The sequence below is a fragment of the Cupressus sempervirens genome, chromosome 2 (genome assembly GCF_028749045.1).
Source record: "Cupressus sempervirens isolate cs-2001-9-10 chromosome 2, ASM2874904v1, whole genome shotgun sequence".
Taxonomy (NCBI): Eukaryota; Viridiplantae; Streptophyta; class Pinopsida; order Cupressales; family Cupressaceae; genus Cupressus; species Cupressus sempervirens.
In genome coordinates this window covers 223,091,549-223,107,488 of record NC_143119.1, presented here as the reverse complement: position 1 = coordinate 223,107,488, position 15,940 = coordinate 223,091,549, and the positions used below count along the sequence as shown (strand labels likewise).

General features: G+C 37.1%; 2 protein-coding genes across 6 annotated transcripts in view; one reads left to right on the top strand and one right to left on the bottom strand.

Moving 5' to 3' along the window:
* LOC149571854 (uncharacterized) overlaps positions 1–15,940 on the bottom strand; it is a 215,475-nt gene that overhangs the window by 48,085 nt on the left and 151,450 nt on the right. For 4 of the 5 annotated variants that reach the window (XM_089813272.1, XM_089813273.1, XM_089813275.1 and 1 more), the window contains 8 exons: positions 7,741–7,830; positions 7,612–7,650; positions 7,291–7,440; positions 7,110–7,187; positions 6,857–6,942; positions 6,544–6,592; positions 6,298–6,378; positions 6,110–6,203 (listed from right to left, as the gene is read on the bottom strand). In XM_089813272.1, the coding sequence (XP_089669398.1) occupies positions 6,110–6,203; positions 6,298–6,378; positions 6,544–6,592; positions 6,857–6,942; positions 7,110–7,187; positions 7,291–7,440; positions 7,612–7,650; positions 7,741–7,830 (667 nt within the window). Of the gene's footprint in view, positions 1–6,109; positions 6,204–6,297; positions 6,379–6,543; positions 6,593–6,852; positions 6,943–7,109; positions 7,188–7,290; positions 7,441–7,611; positions 7,651–7,740; positions 7,831–15,940 lie in introns of those variants that run through there. The other variant, XM_089813276.1, reaches the window with a different exon arrangement.
* Positions 10,240–13,228, top strand: LOC149571856 (uncharacterized). The gene is made up of 3 exons (XM_089812286.1): positions 10,240–10,322; positions 12,429–12,661; positions 12,779–13,228. The coding sequence occupies exons 1-3, from the start codon at positions 10,240–10,242 to the stop codon at positions 12,979–12,981; spliced, it is 519 nt and encodes a 172-aa protein (XP_089668412.1). The 3' UTR covers positions 12,982–13,228.

The window sequence follows — 15,940 nt, the reverse complement described above, 5'->3', positions numbered from 1 at the left end:
CCGACCATTCGCATCATACTAAATTCGACTCCTGCCATTATTGTTGTTGCTGTTATTGTTGTTGTTTTGACCGTGTCAATTGTTTCTATATCCACCCGATGTGGCACCTTCCGTACTGGTGTTCCCGTTCCCTCCTGACGGGGATGCCTCTTGTGTGAGGAACACTTGCTGCGGTGTTCTTGTTTTCAAATTGAAAGGGCATTTCTTTACCGAGTGTCCCATAATCTAACAAATCTCACAAAATTGATCTTTTGGGCAAGATCCCTTCGTATGGCCTTCTTTCTTGCACTTCGTACACCATAGGTCATTGCCCTTAGTCTCATTGTTCATGTTTTTGAACTCTTTCATCATCCGAAGGATGTCCTTCTAAAGAGAACGGATTTTCTTGCTGCTGCCTTCATTGTCGCTGCTATCTTCTCCTGAAGGCTCATCGTCATCTGAATCGGATGAGCTGGTCTTCTTCTTCTTTGTCTTCTGTTCACTTTCGAGGTTCAATGCCCGATTGTATGCTTTAGTATATGTCAATGGTGGCACGATCTTCATCTTTTTCCGCAACTTCGGGTGAAGGCCTTCAATGAACCATCTTTTCTGGAGCCCATTTGCCAACTTATTCTCCATTTTACTGATTAAGTCCTTCAACCTCCTGGTGAAGACCCGTAGTGTTTCATTCTTCTTTTGCTTGGTATTGAATAACTCATTAACAATCTCATTATCATCGCACAATATTTGAAATTCTGCACAAAACTCCTCCTTAATGTTATCCCAAGTGTTTAATTTTTGCGGATTTGTGTCAGTAAACCAATCAATCGCAACACCCCGTAGGGTGGCTGGAAACTGTCGGACCCATTCGTTCGCATCTATTATGCCATTCGCTCTCCAAATCGTTTCACATGTTTTACAATGTCGAATGGGATCAGCTACTTCTTCACCATCAAATTTAAGCAACTTTTCTTTTGGACCTACCATTATCACTATATGTTGTGGGTTTTGTTATCTACCTACGCTGTTTTGCACTCCCTCACTGTTCTAAGCACCCACGTTGTTTTGAATACCCGCGCTGTTTTGCACACCCGCGCTGTTCTGCACACTCACGCTGTTCTGTACACCCGCGCTATTTGCAACACCCGCGCTGTTTGCAACACCCGCACTGTTCTTGGCTTCCGTGCTGTTTTCGACTTCCACGCTGTTTGGTGAAGAAAAGGTTTCGTCCACCGGAGTTGTCCGTTCCAGAAGCATATCTCAGACGAAGAGGTCACTCTACACTCGTGCTCCCTCGGCACTCCGAGCCGTGCGAGTCGATCTCCTTCCATCAAGATTCTCTTCCCGTAGTGTATGTAGGTTCAGAAACTCCTCCCTCGTTTCTTCCACCAAATCAAGCCGTTGTCGAGTCTCCTTCAACAATCCTTCCGTGCTCTTGTTTCCGTCGGCAATCTTCTAGAATATCCTTTGGTGCTCTGTCTGCTGAGCCAAAATTAAATTTTCCTGCACAACGCGTATGTCATCCTTTTCCTTCAGCTTATTCTTATCTTTGTTCAACTGATTTGGCATTTAATTCATATTCGCCTGCCTGCGTACCAAGCCCATCGGGCAACGGCGCCAAATGTTTACCGTACTAGGTAAAGAAATCAACGCACAAACAATAGATATGAATAGCAGAACTTCTTATTATTATTCGCATATGCCAAACAGTACATTATGCTTGAATGATGATTTACAATAATCCCGAAGGGTGTATAAATATTTTTCAAAGAACCTTCCCAAAGGTATCTGTCGGCCACATACCATATGTCGGCTACAATAATATCTTCCTGAAGGGACCTGTCAGCTACATAACAAGAACCTTTCCGAAGGGACCCGTCAGCTGATACAAAATTTCGACCGACGATAATGGTTGCCAAATTTAACATAAAAAGTAAATGTTAACATTAACACACTCACACCTTCCCACTCCACCCATTTGCCATTGTAGAATGCCTATCAGCATTAAATACACTCTCAATGATTTTTAAAAATTAAAAAGAAAATTAAATAAATCTATCTACAGAAATGCCAATAGATATCCATTACAAAATAATTATGATTTAAACAAATAATTATAATTATAATATAAATAAATAATTATAATTTAAACAAATATTTTATGTTGACATTAACACGCTCACAACATCCCACTCCACCCATTCTGCCATTGTATAATGCCTATCAGCATTAATTATTTTTAAAAGCATATTCTATATATAATAAGATTTAAACTATTGACATGTAGATGGTTGTCAAATTTAACCCAGAAGAATAAAAGTTAACATTAACACACTCACAACATCCCACTCCACCCATTCTGCCATTGTAGAATGCCTATCGGCATTAATTAATAATGTTAAAAGTTGATATTATATTGATTACTGTATATCAATATTATAGTAGTAATATTAAGAGTTGGTTATTAATTATTACTAGTAATTTTAGTATTAAAATATTACTTTAAAACAAATTATCTCATGAATTGAAGATATACATATATATTCTAGGCATATTGTATTCTTGAACAATTTATTTATGTATTAATATATATTTATATTATTCATAGACTTAAGTATGACTTATTACAGGGACAATGTATTTCATGGACATGAGGCTAATATTATGCCTTGAAAATGGACGCCTAATGTTAAAAGCAATTTTTTTTTTCTTTTAAATACAAAAAGGGTGGATGCCTAGGAGAAGACATAAGGAGATAAAAAAAAGCTAAAAGAGACCAAAAAGATCGGAGTTTTGGAGCCGAAATGACTTTAAAACTTGTATCGACATAATCCTGATCTATTTTCTTCTTTAAAATAACATTTTGGCTCTAATTTTAACATCTTGTTTTTGGCAACATAACTTCTAGGGAGGACAATCTGTTGGTTTGAGGATGAGAATCCTTAGCTAGGACACCATTTTTGGTACTGAAAGATCCATTCAATCTGGTTATTGCTAGAAAATCATGGTTTGAAGTTTTTGAGTGTGTTTTGGTTGTGTGAGAATGAAAATTTTCAATGTGTTTTGATGTGGGATTTTAGGCTGCAGTTTTGTGTACGCGGTTTTTGGTGTGTTGGTTATCATTTTTTAATTTTGGAGTAGGCTGGGGTGTGTTGGTTTCATTTTCAGTTAATTGGAGCTTATTGACAGATTTCTGGAAGTGATTATACAAGGTGGCTGAGGCACATTTTTTTATCATAACCAAAATTCCTAGACTCAAGACTTTGCAAGGTGATGCAGAGCGCACAGCAGTAAGATTAATTGAGCCCAATGAAACTATAAAACATTCTATTAAAAACTGATCCAACTTCAACAAAATTTGGTATCAAGAATCGATCAAAGTAGATTCTTCAATGTCGATTCAAAACAACAAATACTCTAATAGATAAATAATTCTCAGACAATCCCATCACCATTTTCATTATTCTCTTTTCATTACATCCTTCTATCTCTTTATCGAGACTTCCTTCCCCCTTTTTCTCTCTTCTCGATTTCCCATTACAGAGATAAATAACTTTTCCACACCGGATAACCATTTTCTAAAACTAACCTTCAACTTCCCCTATTCCAACATACTCGAAACCGAATCAGTTAATTACAAACCACATGATAATATAAACCCTTTATTTATTATATCTAGATTATTTAGACTACTATGATTTTAACTTTTATGAAACCCCCAAAGACATGAAATGGCTTTTTAAGCCACATTACAATGTATAATAACAACATATAGTCTAAAAATATTATTAATTGCCGGATGCTCCTGCATCACAAGGCCAACTCGACTCCTAATTCGGCAAATAACTCGGTAAAGTGAAAGAAACCCTTAAATTTAGAGATTTTGAAAGATTCAAAATTTGTTTATGGACCTATTATTGAATACAAATTGAAGACACAATATCATCATCAAATAGAAGCTAATTTGATCACAAGCATAAATATACATTGATCACAAAATACAAATGAAAATTAACAAATTAACAACAATTAATACACTACCAAATAACCAATATTATCAAACACAACAATAGGCATTTTATGCCGACTACATCATACCCCCCAAAAAAAGAAGTCACCTTCCAGACAAGTATACATCAATTAATATCTAAGAAGACTAATGACAAGAGTGTAGACAATGACTCCACTAGGCAAAACCAAAGTTGTATCATACTTCAAAAACAAAATGGGGATCTAGGGGAAATGCCCTCAATGTGGTCAAGTAGCAAAGTTTCATGTGGGCGTCTAGGGGTAGTGCCCCCAGTGGGGTTGAAGACCAACGCCTCTGCCACCAAGACCAAATTAGCACGTTCATAACCACATAAAACTCCATAGTGTGCATCATTTTCTTGAAGTTTTAAGGTGCCAAAAACAGTATTGATAAAGCCCCAAACTACTATTTCCAAATATCTTACTTGATGAACAAAGCACAATAATTTTCATCTATTTAGCTTTATCGGATAATTCCCTCCAATGAAGGGCAATCTAGCAAAGCTGTCCAATTTCCACAATCGATTTGAATTTTCATGAGAATTTCTGGATTTTATTGTATAAGATTTTTTACCATCAACATTTTGGATCACACTACATTATCCGGAAAAGGCACAAGAACTCAAGGAATTGCAGTTGCCATAGGGAAGGATGGCATTCATGTAGCTTCTATTTGATGATGTTATTGAAATTCAGTGATCCGCTCAGATTCTAGACAAAACTAATTGAATGTAGCATCTCAAATTGAATGTTTTTAGGGCTGCAAAGAAGAAATAAGTGAGCAAAACTAAAAAATTTAATGTTTTTTTAATGCCCAACTTTACTTTGACATCGGCCAAGTCAATTGCCTCAGACTCGGCAAGTCAGGCTGTGCCATGACTCAGCGAGTCACATGCCTGACTTGTCCCAGTTCAAGTCATGGGCATTTTGACCCAGCAACCTTGATTTGTCTTGCGACTTGCATCAAGCAAGTCTAAGAACTCTGAGTGTAACTATTTGGGAGGTTTAGCTTCTAGGTATTTTTCCATTGTTTTTCTTGACTGGGCATTTTATGAGCTATTGTTTGTGAAATTTGAAGTACTGAATTTTATAAGGCCAATTGACCCTATACAAGCATCATCCTTCCTTACTACCATGTGGATATTAGAAGGGGTGCAAATTCTGTTTTCTGAGTTTTGGAAAGGGTTGGCATCAGGATTTATTGTCACTGATTGCAAACAGAGATTGCTGGAGTCCTTCAGCGCTGTTGATGACATTGAAATCATTTCCAGAATTTGCCCTTGACATATGGAGAGACCCAGTTAGTGCTTACCGAATTTCTGTATGTTAACTTTCATTGTTTGAACTTTGAAGACATAACACGTCTGCAATATGATTTAAATCTGGTTGTAATATCTGGACTGAGTTTATTGTTGTTTGAATGAAGATTAGTCATGATCTACTCATTGCTTATATATTGTGTTGCTTATATGATCTGCTCTATTATGAATGAAATCTGATTATATCAAACAGATACTACTTTCATTAGTTCCATAAACTTGCAACATTTCTTCAAAAAGAAATCAGGGGTGGTCATACAGTTTTTGTCTTCCTCGTGCATTGTTAGGTTCTATATAGCCACATGGAATTCATATTGAGCAGTAAAGAGACCATTTTGTAGATTTGAATTAGCATTTTGCAGATTTTCTAAGTTCTCAAGTAACTAGTTAGAGCAAGAAGCAGGGAAGAGGGATTAATAAGATTTTGAAGGTAACTGGGGATAAATCAGAGTTGGTCTATGCTGTTATTATATGCCTAAAAGGCTATTCCATCTTAAAGAAGATTAACGTGTGAGTACGCTAGAATTTATTTCCCCCAAAAGTGGGTTTCTTGAAGGTATATGTGTGTTCAACTTAAACATAGTTTCTTATTCCTCACATTTGTTACTAATTCTTGCTAAGCTGAAATCAGCCCTTATTGTTCTCTGATAAACCTGTTTTCTGATTACTGGTGAGTGGAATATCCATCTTAGTCTATCAAATTCTATACTTTCTGACATTTTATTTGCATTTTTTGTATTTTAGTGTTAGCTATAAATTTGAGAACAAGCAAAATCAAGTACCTAAGTAGGGTGCAGATGGTTTGTCTGGTCGTGATTTGAATTCTGGATGGAATTGAACTCCAACAAAGAAAGGGTGACCAGGTATCTCCATTATCTGTTAAAAAAATGCATATCAAATTGGTTAAGAGCCGTTGGATTTCTCATTTGATTTTCTTCTTGCTAGAAGGGAATAAATAAACATTAAAAACCTCCATCCGCTCGCCACTTTCATCCCTGCCCACAAAAATAAGTCCAGCCTTCTCCAAATCATCAACCACCTCAGGATTGACCTGCAATGAGGCATATTTCAGTTCAATAGAAACAAAAAAATATCTTTTAAAAACCTATATTTCACTTCCAAAGCAGAATTACCTAGAGAGTGCATAAAGACAATAACGAAATCATTTGTCTTTTTATAGTCGAATAATTATAGAGTGAATTGTTAATTGTCACACCTCATATCGATGTCGATGTCTCTCTTCCACAGAGTGAACATTTCCATATCTTCAAGAGAGTGAAAACACAAAAGTCCAACTTCGTTACGTTAAAGAAAATGGCAGTTCAAATAAGGATATCCTTAAAATTAATTATACAACCAATGGCAAAGTAATTCCCCAAGAAAATGTCATAAAGTAATGTAATGACTGAAATATTATTTGTAATTTAATTTGGACTGAAAATAATTCAAATTGGTTCTTTATGAGGGACACCTTAGCCAAATAGCAGGCCATACTTCCAAAGGAAAAGCCAAGTATGCATGATGCTTACAGCTTAGCAGTAATGCAATTAGGAGTTTGGAAGATTGTTTTTCTTGAACCCAGCCGCATTGTACTCCCCATATGAGTCTTTGAGCCCTGTCTTTGATTAAAAAATATTAGCAAGAAAAAACAATGCACTTGCCCATGCAAATTCTTATTCATGTGCTCAGTTATTCTAGGGAAAATCTTCAATCGAGCAGACTGACAGTTTTTGTCTTGCTGCTTAGCTAATACCAACTGCATTGTCACCTCCAAACATTTACCTCTGGCATGAAAATGACACATGGATGTGGAGTTTGTTCATGAAATTCTGTACTGTTGGCACCCCCTAAACCAAGAACCTTTTATACATAACAAAATAAAAAGTAAAACTGGGTGAGTAATTCGAATTTCTGAGTTATCACTAAATTAGCCTTAGAAATTCATCAAAGAAAGAGCACTCACAGATCGCGCAAATTCAATTACAGAAATCTGCATCCCCAAACAAACACCAAGATAGGGTATTCCATTTTCACGAGCATACTTTGCTGCCAGTATTTTTCCTTCTATACCACGGTCACCAAATCCTCCTGGAACCAGAACAGCAGCTGCACTCTGAGACAAAAGCATCTTTCTTATATAAATATATGCTTAATAATTGCAAGCAAAGAAACAACATATTGTATATAAACACTTTCAGAATATTTAGCTCAAACTTTTGAAATGTGTAACTGCTCCACACAGCCTTAAAGTAAATAAATAATTTCCATTGCAAGAAAAGTTCACCTTCAGAGCATTCCATGCAGATGTATGCACATCTGGTGTCTGCAATCAGGATTAAGAAACAGTATACTTAAATGCATTTCAGAAACATACGAATAATTTTTGTCCCACAAAAGATCTCCAGTTCCAGACCTCTTTTGCAGCTACATCTTCAAGATCAGAAGACGTGACCCATTCCACCGACAGTTTCAACGAACAAGCAATGCAAGCATGTGACAGAGCCTGCAAAATTTAATAGAGAAATAGTTGGGACCCATCCTAGATTTCCCTAAATTATATCTATTATCAACAGATCACTAAGTTGGTATTTGATACTAAAAAATTGGATTTAACTGTCTATTTGTTTAAAGTTACCAGTGAATTCCACATTTAAGAACCGTGATAAAATAAGTCAAGAAACCTTTAGGTCTGATTTGGCAGAAACATTTAGTACACTTTTAATGTACAACATTAAAACCTGCTGAGGACAACATTTAGAGTAGATGCCACTTTATTACCAAAATAAAAAAGGAAGTACCTTAGGTGTGGAGCAATTGGTATTGCCATTGGACATGCATATTATATGTGTGTTCAAAAGTCATACACATAGACTAAAGATGCAGATGCTGAGGTCAAGAATTATAGTGGCAAACAAATGCATCACACTAGTTCCATGTATGCTGGCAGTTTGAGTTGGCCAATTTGCTCAATTTTCATAAAAAAGAAAAGAAAACATAAAAAAGGATTGTTCTATGGCAATGGCTGATTAGTTGGCAAGTGGGTTGAAGGCCGGTAAAAAATACTTAAATTGACCAACAACATTGAACCAAGTAACTTCTATAAAAGTATGGATTTCTATAACAAAAATATTACTATCACGGTTTTCCAGCTTGTCTTGCATCCATATAGTGGATTATTATTGTGCTTGCTGCTATTATAGAGATACCCAATAAGTTAGCTCTATTTTCCATGCAATTAGCGCTATGCCATTTGTTTCTTTTTACACTTGTTTCTCTTTGCATTCTCTATAGAGCAATGCAACATAAGCATTACATGGGATCTACCTTCATATCTGACACAGTTGCCTGCCATGCACAAGGCTTTCCGTTCATGGACACTATTACATTTATAAGAGAATCTGAGATGAAAGTGATGCCTGCAAGTTTTCTTGGTAGATGTTTAGATAGATCAATTGTCTAGCCATAAATTATGGAAATCTGTTTGTATTCATACCAAATCTGTGATTGCACAGAGTGCTTGATTGCCTAATGCCCCAGCCAATTGTGATGTGGAGTGTTAAGTCCTACAAAAGAGCTAGATGCTACAATAGGAAATTTGAAGTAAGAAACTGCAAAAGTTTGACAAAATAACTACCCCTCACACCTCTGTCAAGCGAAAGGGAAACATGGTTGTTTGAGCATTCCCTTAAGGAATTTGTTTAATGAAGCTTATAAACAGAAAAAAAAAAGAAGCATACCAATTGATATAAATCATAAAAATTTAATACCCATTCATAGGCATTCAGGGGTTCATCCCACTTCTAGTGACAGGCCTGAAGTGGCATGGCAAAGACCAGATTTAAGGTGGATCAAAGTCAACTTTGATTGTGCATCGAGAGGTAATCCAGAACTGTTTGGCATTAGGTGTGTGGCTAGGGATGCAGAAAGCAACATTGTTGCAATTGAATCCAACAGACTTGAAGACAGCTTGATTGTTTGAATAACGAGGCATAAGTACCAGCAGTTTTACTAGTTGTGGATTTGCCAAAACAAATTGTTGTTGAGCGGATACAATCAGAAGGTGATTCCCAATTTATTGGAAATGCTATAGCAAAGGGTTGTGTCCACATGTGGAAGATCAATCAAAAGTTGTCCAAAGTTAAGAGATTTCAAGATATGAATATCTTGAGGGTAATCAAATTGTCGGTGGTGACCCTTGATACCAAATCAGGTAGGCATTTATGCGAAGGCTTGAGGGAATATTTTTTGTCAAAGCAATCATGACCGCCCCATCGCAAATGAGACCCCCTGATTTTTCGCTTTCTAGGGTTTTGTTTAAGTGTTTGTTTTTTCAATCTCAATTATCTTGCCAATGTGAAGTGTAGAGTTTTGCTAAGTCCAGGAGAGTCATTAAAAACTAAAAGAGAGAAAGCATGACCAAATGAGTATTCTGATGCCACAGAGGTGTTCAATGTGACAACTCCTATTTTTTAGGGAAGCTTGGCTTTTTCTACTTTTTTCTTTTTTTGAAGTTTCTTTTTTTGAAATTTTGGGGCCAATCTCAAAACTTGCTTTAATGTTTGCTTTTTCCTAAATTAAAAAGTTTCTTTTTTGTCCTTTTCAAAATTTCTATGTTTTGGGAAGGCCAAAAGTTGTGAAAATGCCCAAGTATAAAATACTTGTTTTCAACTTCAATTTCCTCCAGAATTTCATCAAAAGCAAGAAAAGTGGTGAAATTTTCCAGATTTCAAAGCAAAGAAAAGCATTCATACTTGTGAAAATTCATGGAAAATCCTTGTTCCAGTAACAAATTTATCTTGGAAAAGTCAAGGAAAGCTATGAGAAAGAACATTGACGGAAGCATGTTGATCATAAAATTCTGCTAAAGGAGATAAGGTAATATTATTAATGTCCAATGAAAGACCACAAAAGGATGTATGGGACTGAGAGCTTACAACCAAGAGAGTTGATAGAAGCAGGAGCACCAAACAGTGTTCGAGAAAAAGAAAGCAAGAAGTAAGAAGAGAAATGCCAAGGAAAGGACTAGGGATCCTTCCTCGACAAAAAGAAATCGATCACAGAAGGGTATAATTGTGGGTGATCAATAGCCCTAGATTGCCTCTGAGAACCACTAGAGAAGTGTCGTTGTCGAGAAAGACTGTTGTGGTGTCTCACAAATCTAGAGTGACCGGTGGTGGTGGTACTAGATGGCCTTTTCACACTTTGTGGCAGAGACAAGGGTGAGAAAAAGGCAGTGAAGAGCTGATCAGAGGTATGACACTAAGGAAGTAGTGACTGTAGAGTATGATCGCAGAGTAGGGTGGCCTCCTGGAGATAAAATGCGAGGCACTACTAATCAATGTAATTGAAGAATGCTAAAAGAGAGAAACAATTTCTGAATAGGCAATAAAATCTCCCTCTGATCTCCTAATAGATTGAGCAATGGAAAAAGTGAGTCTCAATCTCAACCTCCATTAAAGTACAGAGTCGACAAATCTGGTCATCTCTATCCATATGGTGGTCGGTTTCGGTCCGAAAATGGTGAGAGTCAACTCTGAAGGAGCCCAAAGAGATACACAGGGCATGACACCTTTGTTGAGATAAGTAGCCAGGACGAAAAATAACCCCATCACAGATCTCTAGAAAATGTTCAGGAGAGAAATTCCTCAAAGTCTGTTCACACCAAAGTAACGAGAATCGCCCAAAAATCGCCTGAATCGGCAATTCAGCGATTAGATTCATCGATGGCAATTTTTTTGGAGTCGGAAATCGTCATCGCCAATTTCATCAGATGAATCGCCTGAATCGCCGATTTGGGCGATTCATCCAAAAAATCGCATGAATCGCCTAATAAAATCAGCATGAATCGCCCGCGGCCAGTAAAGTATAGACTTGTAAAATTAAAAAAAATTACTTGTTTTTTTTACTTTGTTTTTGACTTATTCTCTTTGATATAACCCTAAAGGGTCTTCTATTTGTTTAACATAAGTAGAAGAGAGGAAAAGTGAGAGAGAAGAGAAAAGAAAAGCCATAGGTTTCTAACCGGCAAGAAGAAAGAGCACAAAAGAGATCAGCAATCCATTTGAGGAGGCCATCAATTGCATTGGGAGCATTAAGGAGCCAATCTCAACACTCCTCAACTCATTTGCAAGAGGTAAGTGCTCATTTCTTTTTTTGCATGTTAGTGTATTATGTAGTTTTTGTTAAATTTTTATAGTTTTCAAGATTTTTAGTTTAGATCTTGAATGTTATTTATTTTTAGTATTTACTATGTTGCAAACTAGGGTTTGTTGTTTTGTAGCTTTTATTAGCTTCAAACTTTGATATTTTACATATAAAATATTATTGCAGCAGCCTCTGCTTTCATTTTTCGCAAATTCGCAATGGGTAGAAAAGATGAATGTTGGAAATATAACGAAGAGTTTCCTAGAAGAACCAAATATCAAACAAAACGTATTTTTTGTAAAGAAAAAATAAGTTCTGGGGGTATTTATAGATTGAAATACCACATTGCTGCTATACCTGAACACGATGCTACAATTTGCACTCACCAAACTCCTGAGGCAAAACACACTTACTTAATGGCATTAGAAAAAATTGAAAAAGACAAAGCCAATAGGAAAATGCAACTTGAAGGGTTAAGGGGTATTGGCTCCCATGTTCCCGCATCCGCATCCACATCTGCATCTACATCAGCTTCTGCATCCGTAGGTTGTGTTGGAGAGGGTTCTTCTAGGCCTCCTTTTTATCCTAGTTCTTCTGCTCGTGCTAGTGCTAGTGCTAGTGCTAGTCGGTCACATACTGAGACAGAGTCCCACACCAACCTATTGCAGCCTAGAGTGCGGAAAAACAAAATGGATAGTTACTTTGTGCCCCACACTACTCCTGGTTCCCAACCCACACTTGAGGGCATGGGTTTGAACAAGGAGATTCATGATGCTGCCAGAAAGGAGATATGCAAATTTTGGTACTTTTGCAACATTCCATTTATTGCAGCCAGGTAATTGATTATTTTTTCTTTGTTTTCTTTAAAGTTAAAATTAAAAGTAAAAGTAAAACTTTAATTATATCTACTTGTTTTATAATTTGAGTCTTTGACATCTAAATTTTTATTTGTGATAGGGCTCCTTATTGGCAGAACATGATAGATGTGGTTGCTATTTGTGGTCCGGGGTTTAAAGCCCCAACTGAGGTTGAGTTGAGCGGATACCTCTTGGATGAGATGGTAGAGGACATTAGGGTTGAGCTTGAGGAGAACCGAAAGGAGTGGATTGCAAAGCGTTGCACCATCATGACTGATAGTTGGACAGATAGGAGGAATAGAACACTCCTCAATTTTCTTGTATCCTGTGGAGGTGATTGATCATTCTACTTTCCTACATACATAATTGTAAATTTTGATTTGTTGAATGCTAATTTGTTGATGATCCATTTAATTTTAATATTCTAATTCGTTGTTTTGTTACTTGTAGGATATACCATGTTCATCAAATCCATCGATGCTTCCGCACATGTAAAAAATGCCACATACTTATGTGAGGCTATTGAGGAAGTCATAGCAGAGGTGGGAGAACAAAATGTGATCCAGGTGGTGACGGATAATGCAGCAAGTTATGTTGCTACAGGTAAACTTTTAACTTTTCAAGTTTTGAAAATAAATTTATTTGAATTTTGAAATTTGAATTTCTAATTGACTTAAAATTGTTGTAGGTAAACTTTTGATGGAAAGGTACCCCACCATATTTTGATCCCCTTGTGCGGCACACTGCATTGACCTCATGTTGGAGGAAATTGGCAAACTTGAGTTTGTCAAGTCATGTGTGGAAATGGCAAAAAAATATGCAAATTCATTTATAATCATTCATTTGTCCTTAGCACAATGAGGAAGTACACAGAAGGCAAGGAGTTATCTCGCCCAGGTATCACGAGGTTTGCCTCGAATTTCATCACCTTGCAGTCCTTGTTGACATCAAGGGATGAATTGAGGAGCATGTTTGTTGGGCAGGAGTGGATTTCCTCTTCTTATGCTATGACCACTGCAGGGATAGATGTGGCGGATTGCATATTTGATGAGGATGGTTTTTGGAAACCCGCTAGATAAATCCTGCAGGTAAATTTATTGCAATTTAACATTTAGTATTTTACTTTTACTTTAAGTTATATTATTTTATATTTAAGTTTTGACACAAGTTTTTTGTTTTACTTTATATGTAGGTCACTGAGCCCCTTGTAGCTTTGCTACGAACTGCTGATGGGGAGAAGCCCTCTATGAGCTACATTTATGAGGGCATGGATAGGGCCAAGGAGGCCATCAGAGCCCAATATGCAGGAGTGCTAGAGAGGTATGGCCCTATTTGGGACATCATCGATAGGAGATGGCAGAATCAACTCTATCGACCCATCCATGCAGCAGCTTACTTTCTGAATCCGGCATATAGTTTCCGTCCTGAGTTCAAGGCAGATGCGGAGGTTCTCACTGGCTTATACACAGTGATTCAGAGGTTGAGTAGCGATGAAGATAGCGCTGCTGCGATTGTTGAGCTAGACCAGTTCAACAATAAAGAGGGGCCACTTTTCTCTGGCAGGATTGCCATAAATGCTCAGACAACACTACAACCTAGTAAAAATTAAATAATATATTCAATGTTCATGAATCTAGATTCTAAACTTAAAGTTGATTATGTAATTTTAGAGTTAACTTGTAATTTGTAAATGAGACTAATTGTTTCTATTTTCAATTTTTCCCTTATTGCAGATAGATGGTGGCAAATGTTTGGGGCCACAACCCCAAAACTTCAAAAAATTGTCATCCATATTCTGAGTTAGCCAAGCAGCGCTTGTGGATGTGAGCGCAGTTGGTCCATGTTCGAGCACATCCATTCGAAGAGGAGAAACAGGTTGATAGTGCAGAAGTTGAATGATATTGTCTTTGTTCATTACAACCTCCGTCGTAGGATCAAACAGATTTTGGGCACTGACTCCTCTCCGATCATTCTGGAGGAGATTGATTCAGAATCAGAGTGGCTCACAGAGGTTGTAGATCCAGTCTTCACTGAGGAAGACTGTGTGTGGGTTGACTAGGTGGATATAGAGGCTGAGGCAGCTAGAGCACATTCTTCAAGCATTGGTAGACGCACACGTGCACGCACAGGCATAGGCCCTAGCAACGTTCGTGAGCCCATCTTACATGCGGGAGATATGGCTCGGCAGTCCTCTAGGACCTACATTAGATGCCTTGCTACTAGGCAGACTGGATACTCAGAGGCTGAGGCTGAGGCTGCAGCCGAGCTTCAGGATGATGATGATGACTATGAGTCTAAGGCTTGAGCTGGAGCCTTGTTTTTATATTTTGTTTACAGATATTGATACTGAATCATTGATAGACATATGTTTCAAACTTTCATGGATCTTCATCTTAGATTCTTACATACATTTATGATTTGATGTCTTATGGATCATCTTACATACATTCTATGATTTAAATCATTATGATCATTTGATTTCTATTTACTTCAGCTAGCCTACAATTTACATTTTAGATAACATAGTTACGTATGTGATGGATTTTATGTTCCATGTTTATGTATGTTAAGTTTTAACTTCTATTTGATGATGTTATAGTGTGTTTAAGTTATATTCAATAAAGGGTGCATGAAATAAGTTTTAAATTGTTAAAATCTTTAAATTTAAAGGGTTTTTTCAAATTTGCTGATTCATCACCGATTCATTGCCGATTCACAATTCGATTCGGCCTTGCCAATTCCGATCCGATTCCAATTCTTGTTACTTTGGTTCACACACAATAAGTTCTAGAAGCAAGCACAAGTGGATTTATTTAAGGAAGCTTCAAGACGAAAACATAAAGGATTGTCTTGAAGAGAATTCTAGAAGAAAGCATAAAAAGGTACCCTCATAAGCGCTTCTAGACGAAAGCATGAAAGGTACCTGTTGATGCAAGTTTTGTATCACTTACATAACATATTAGTAATTGGATATCTGATATGGAATATCAAACATACAATTCCTCTCTTGAAAAGTTATTGCTCATAGGATATGAGAATAACTCCAATGTTCCTTACACTTGTGGATACTCACTCAGTTTTATCAATGTGATTCACTGGTAATCGCATAGGTGGCCTTACGCAAATTGTTGAGGATGACTTGGACTTTGGTGGGAAGATGGAGATGGTGGTTCAGTGTGAATGCTAGATGATGTTGATGGTGACAGTGATGGTGGTGGAGGGTGAATGGTTCTTACGACTGGTGTTTTCTAACTTTCTTCTCCTAAATTCCAAGTCCTAAATTACTTGTTATCCTACTCCTGCTCCTATGGATGGAAGACTAGCAAATGGACAAGGCTCGAACCTAATGAAAGTTAACCAACGGTCTCACTTCCACAGGTGCAATGATTCAAAGGAAAATGAACTAGTTTGCCACACAAGGCTTCCCAACAAACCACTAGGATGCTAGTGGTCTAGTATTGATCCCTATCAAACACCTACTAATGCTACCATACAACTATCCATCTACTTTACTCTTACTAAGCAACTTAAAATGAGATTTGCTTCAACAACTTGAAAAGAAATTTACTCTTAACTATTTGGAAGTAGAAACCATGCAATAATACCAAAGGC

What these genes read in the sequence shown, in the direction of transcription:
- LOC149571856 (XM_089812286.1), top strand. Translation starts at nt 10,240, where the DNA reads ATGTATGGGACTGAGAGCTTACAACCAAGAGAGTTGATAGAAGCAGGA. An exon ending in CGAGAAAAAGAAAGCAAGAA is followed by an intron (nt 10,323 to 12,428) that starts GTAAGAAGAGAA and finishes TATTTGTGATAG; the next exon opens with GGCTCCTTATTGGCAGAACA. An exon ending in TTTTCTTGTATCCTGTGGAG is followed by an intron (nt 12,662 to 12,778) that starts GTGATTGATCAT and finishes TGTTACTTGTAG; the next exon opens with GATATACCATGTTCATCAAA.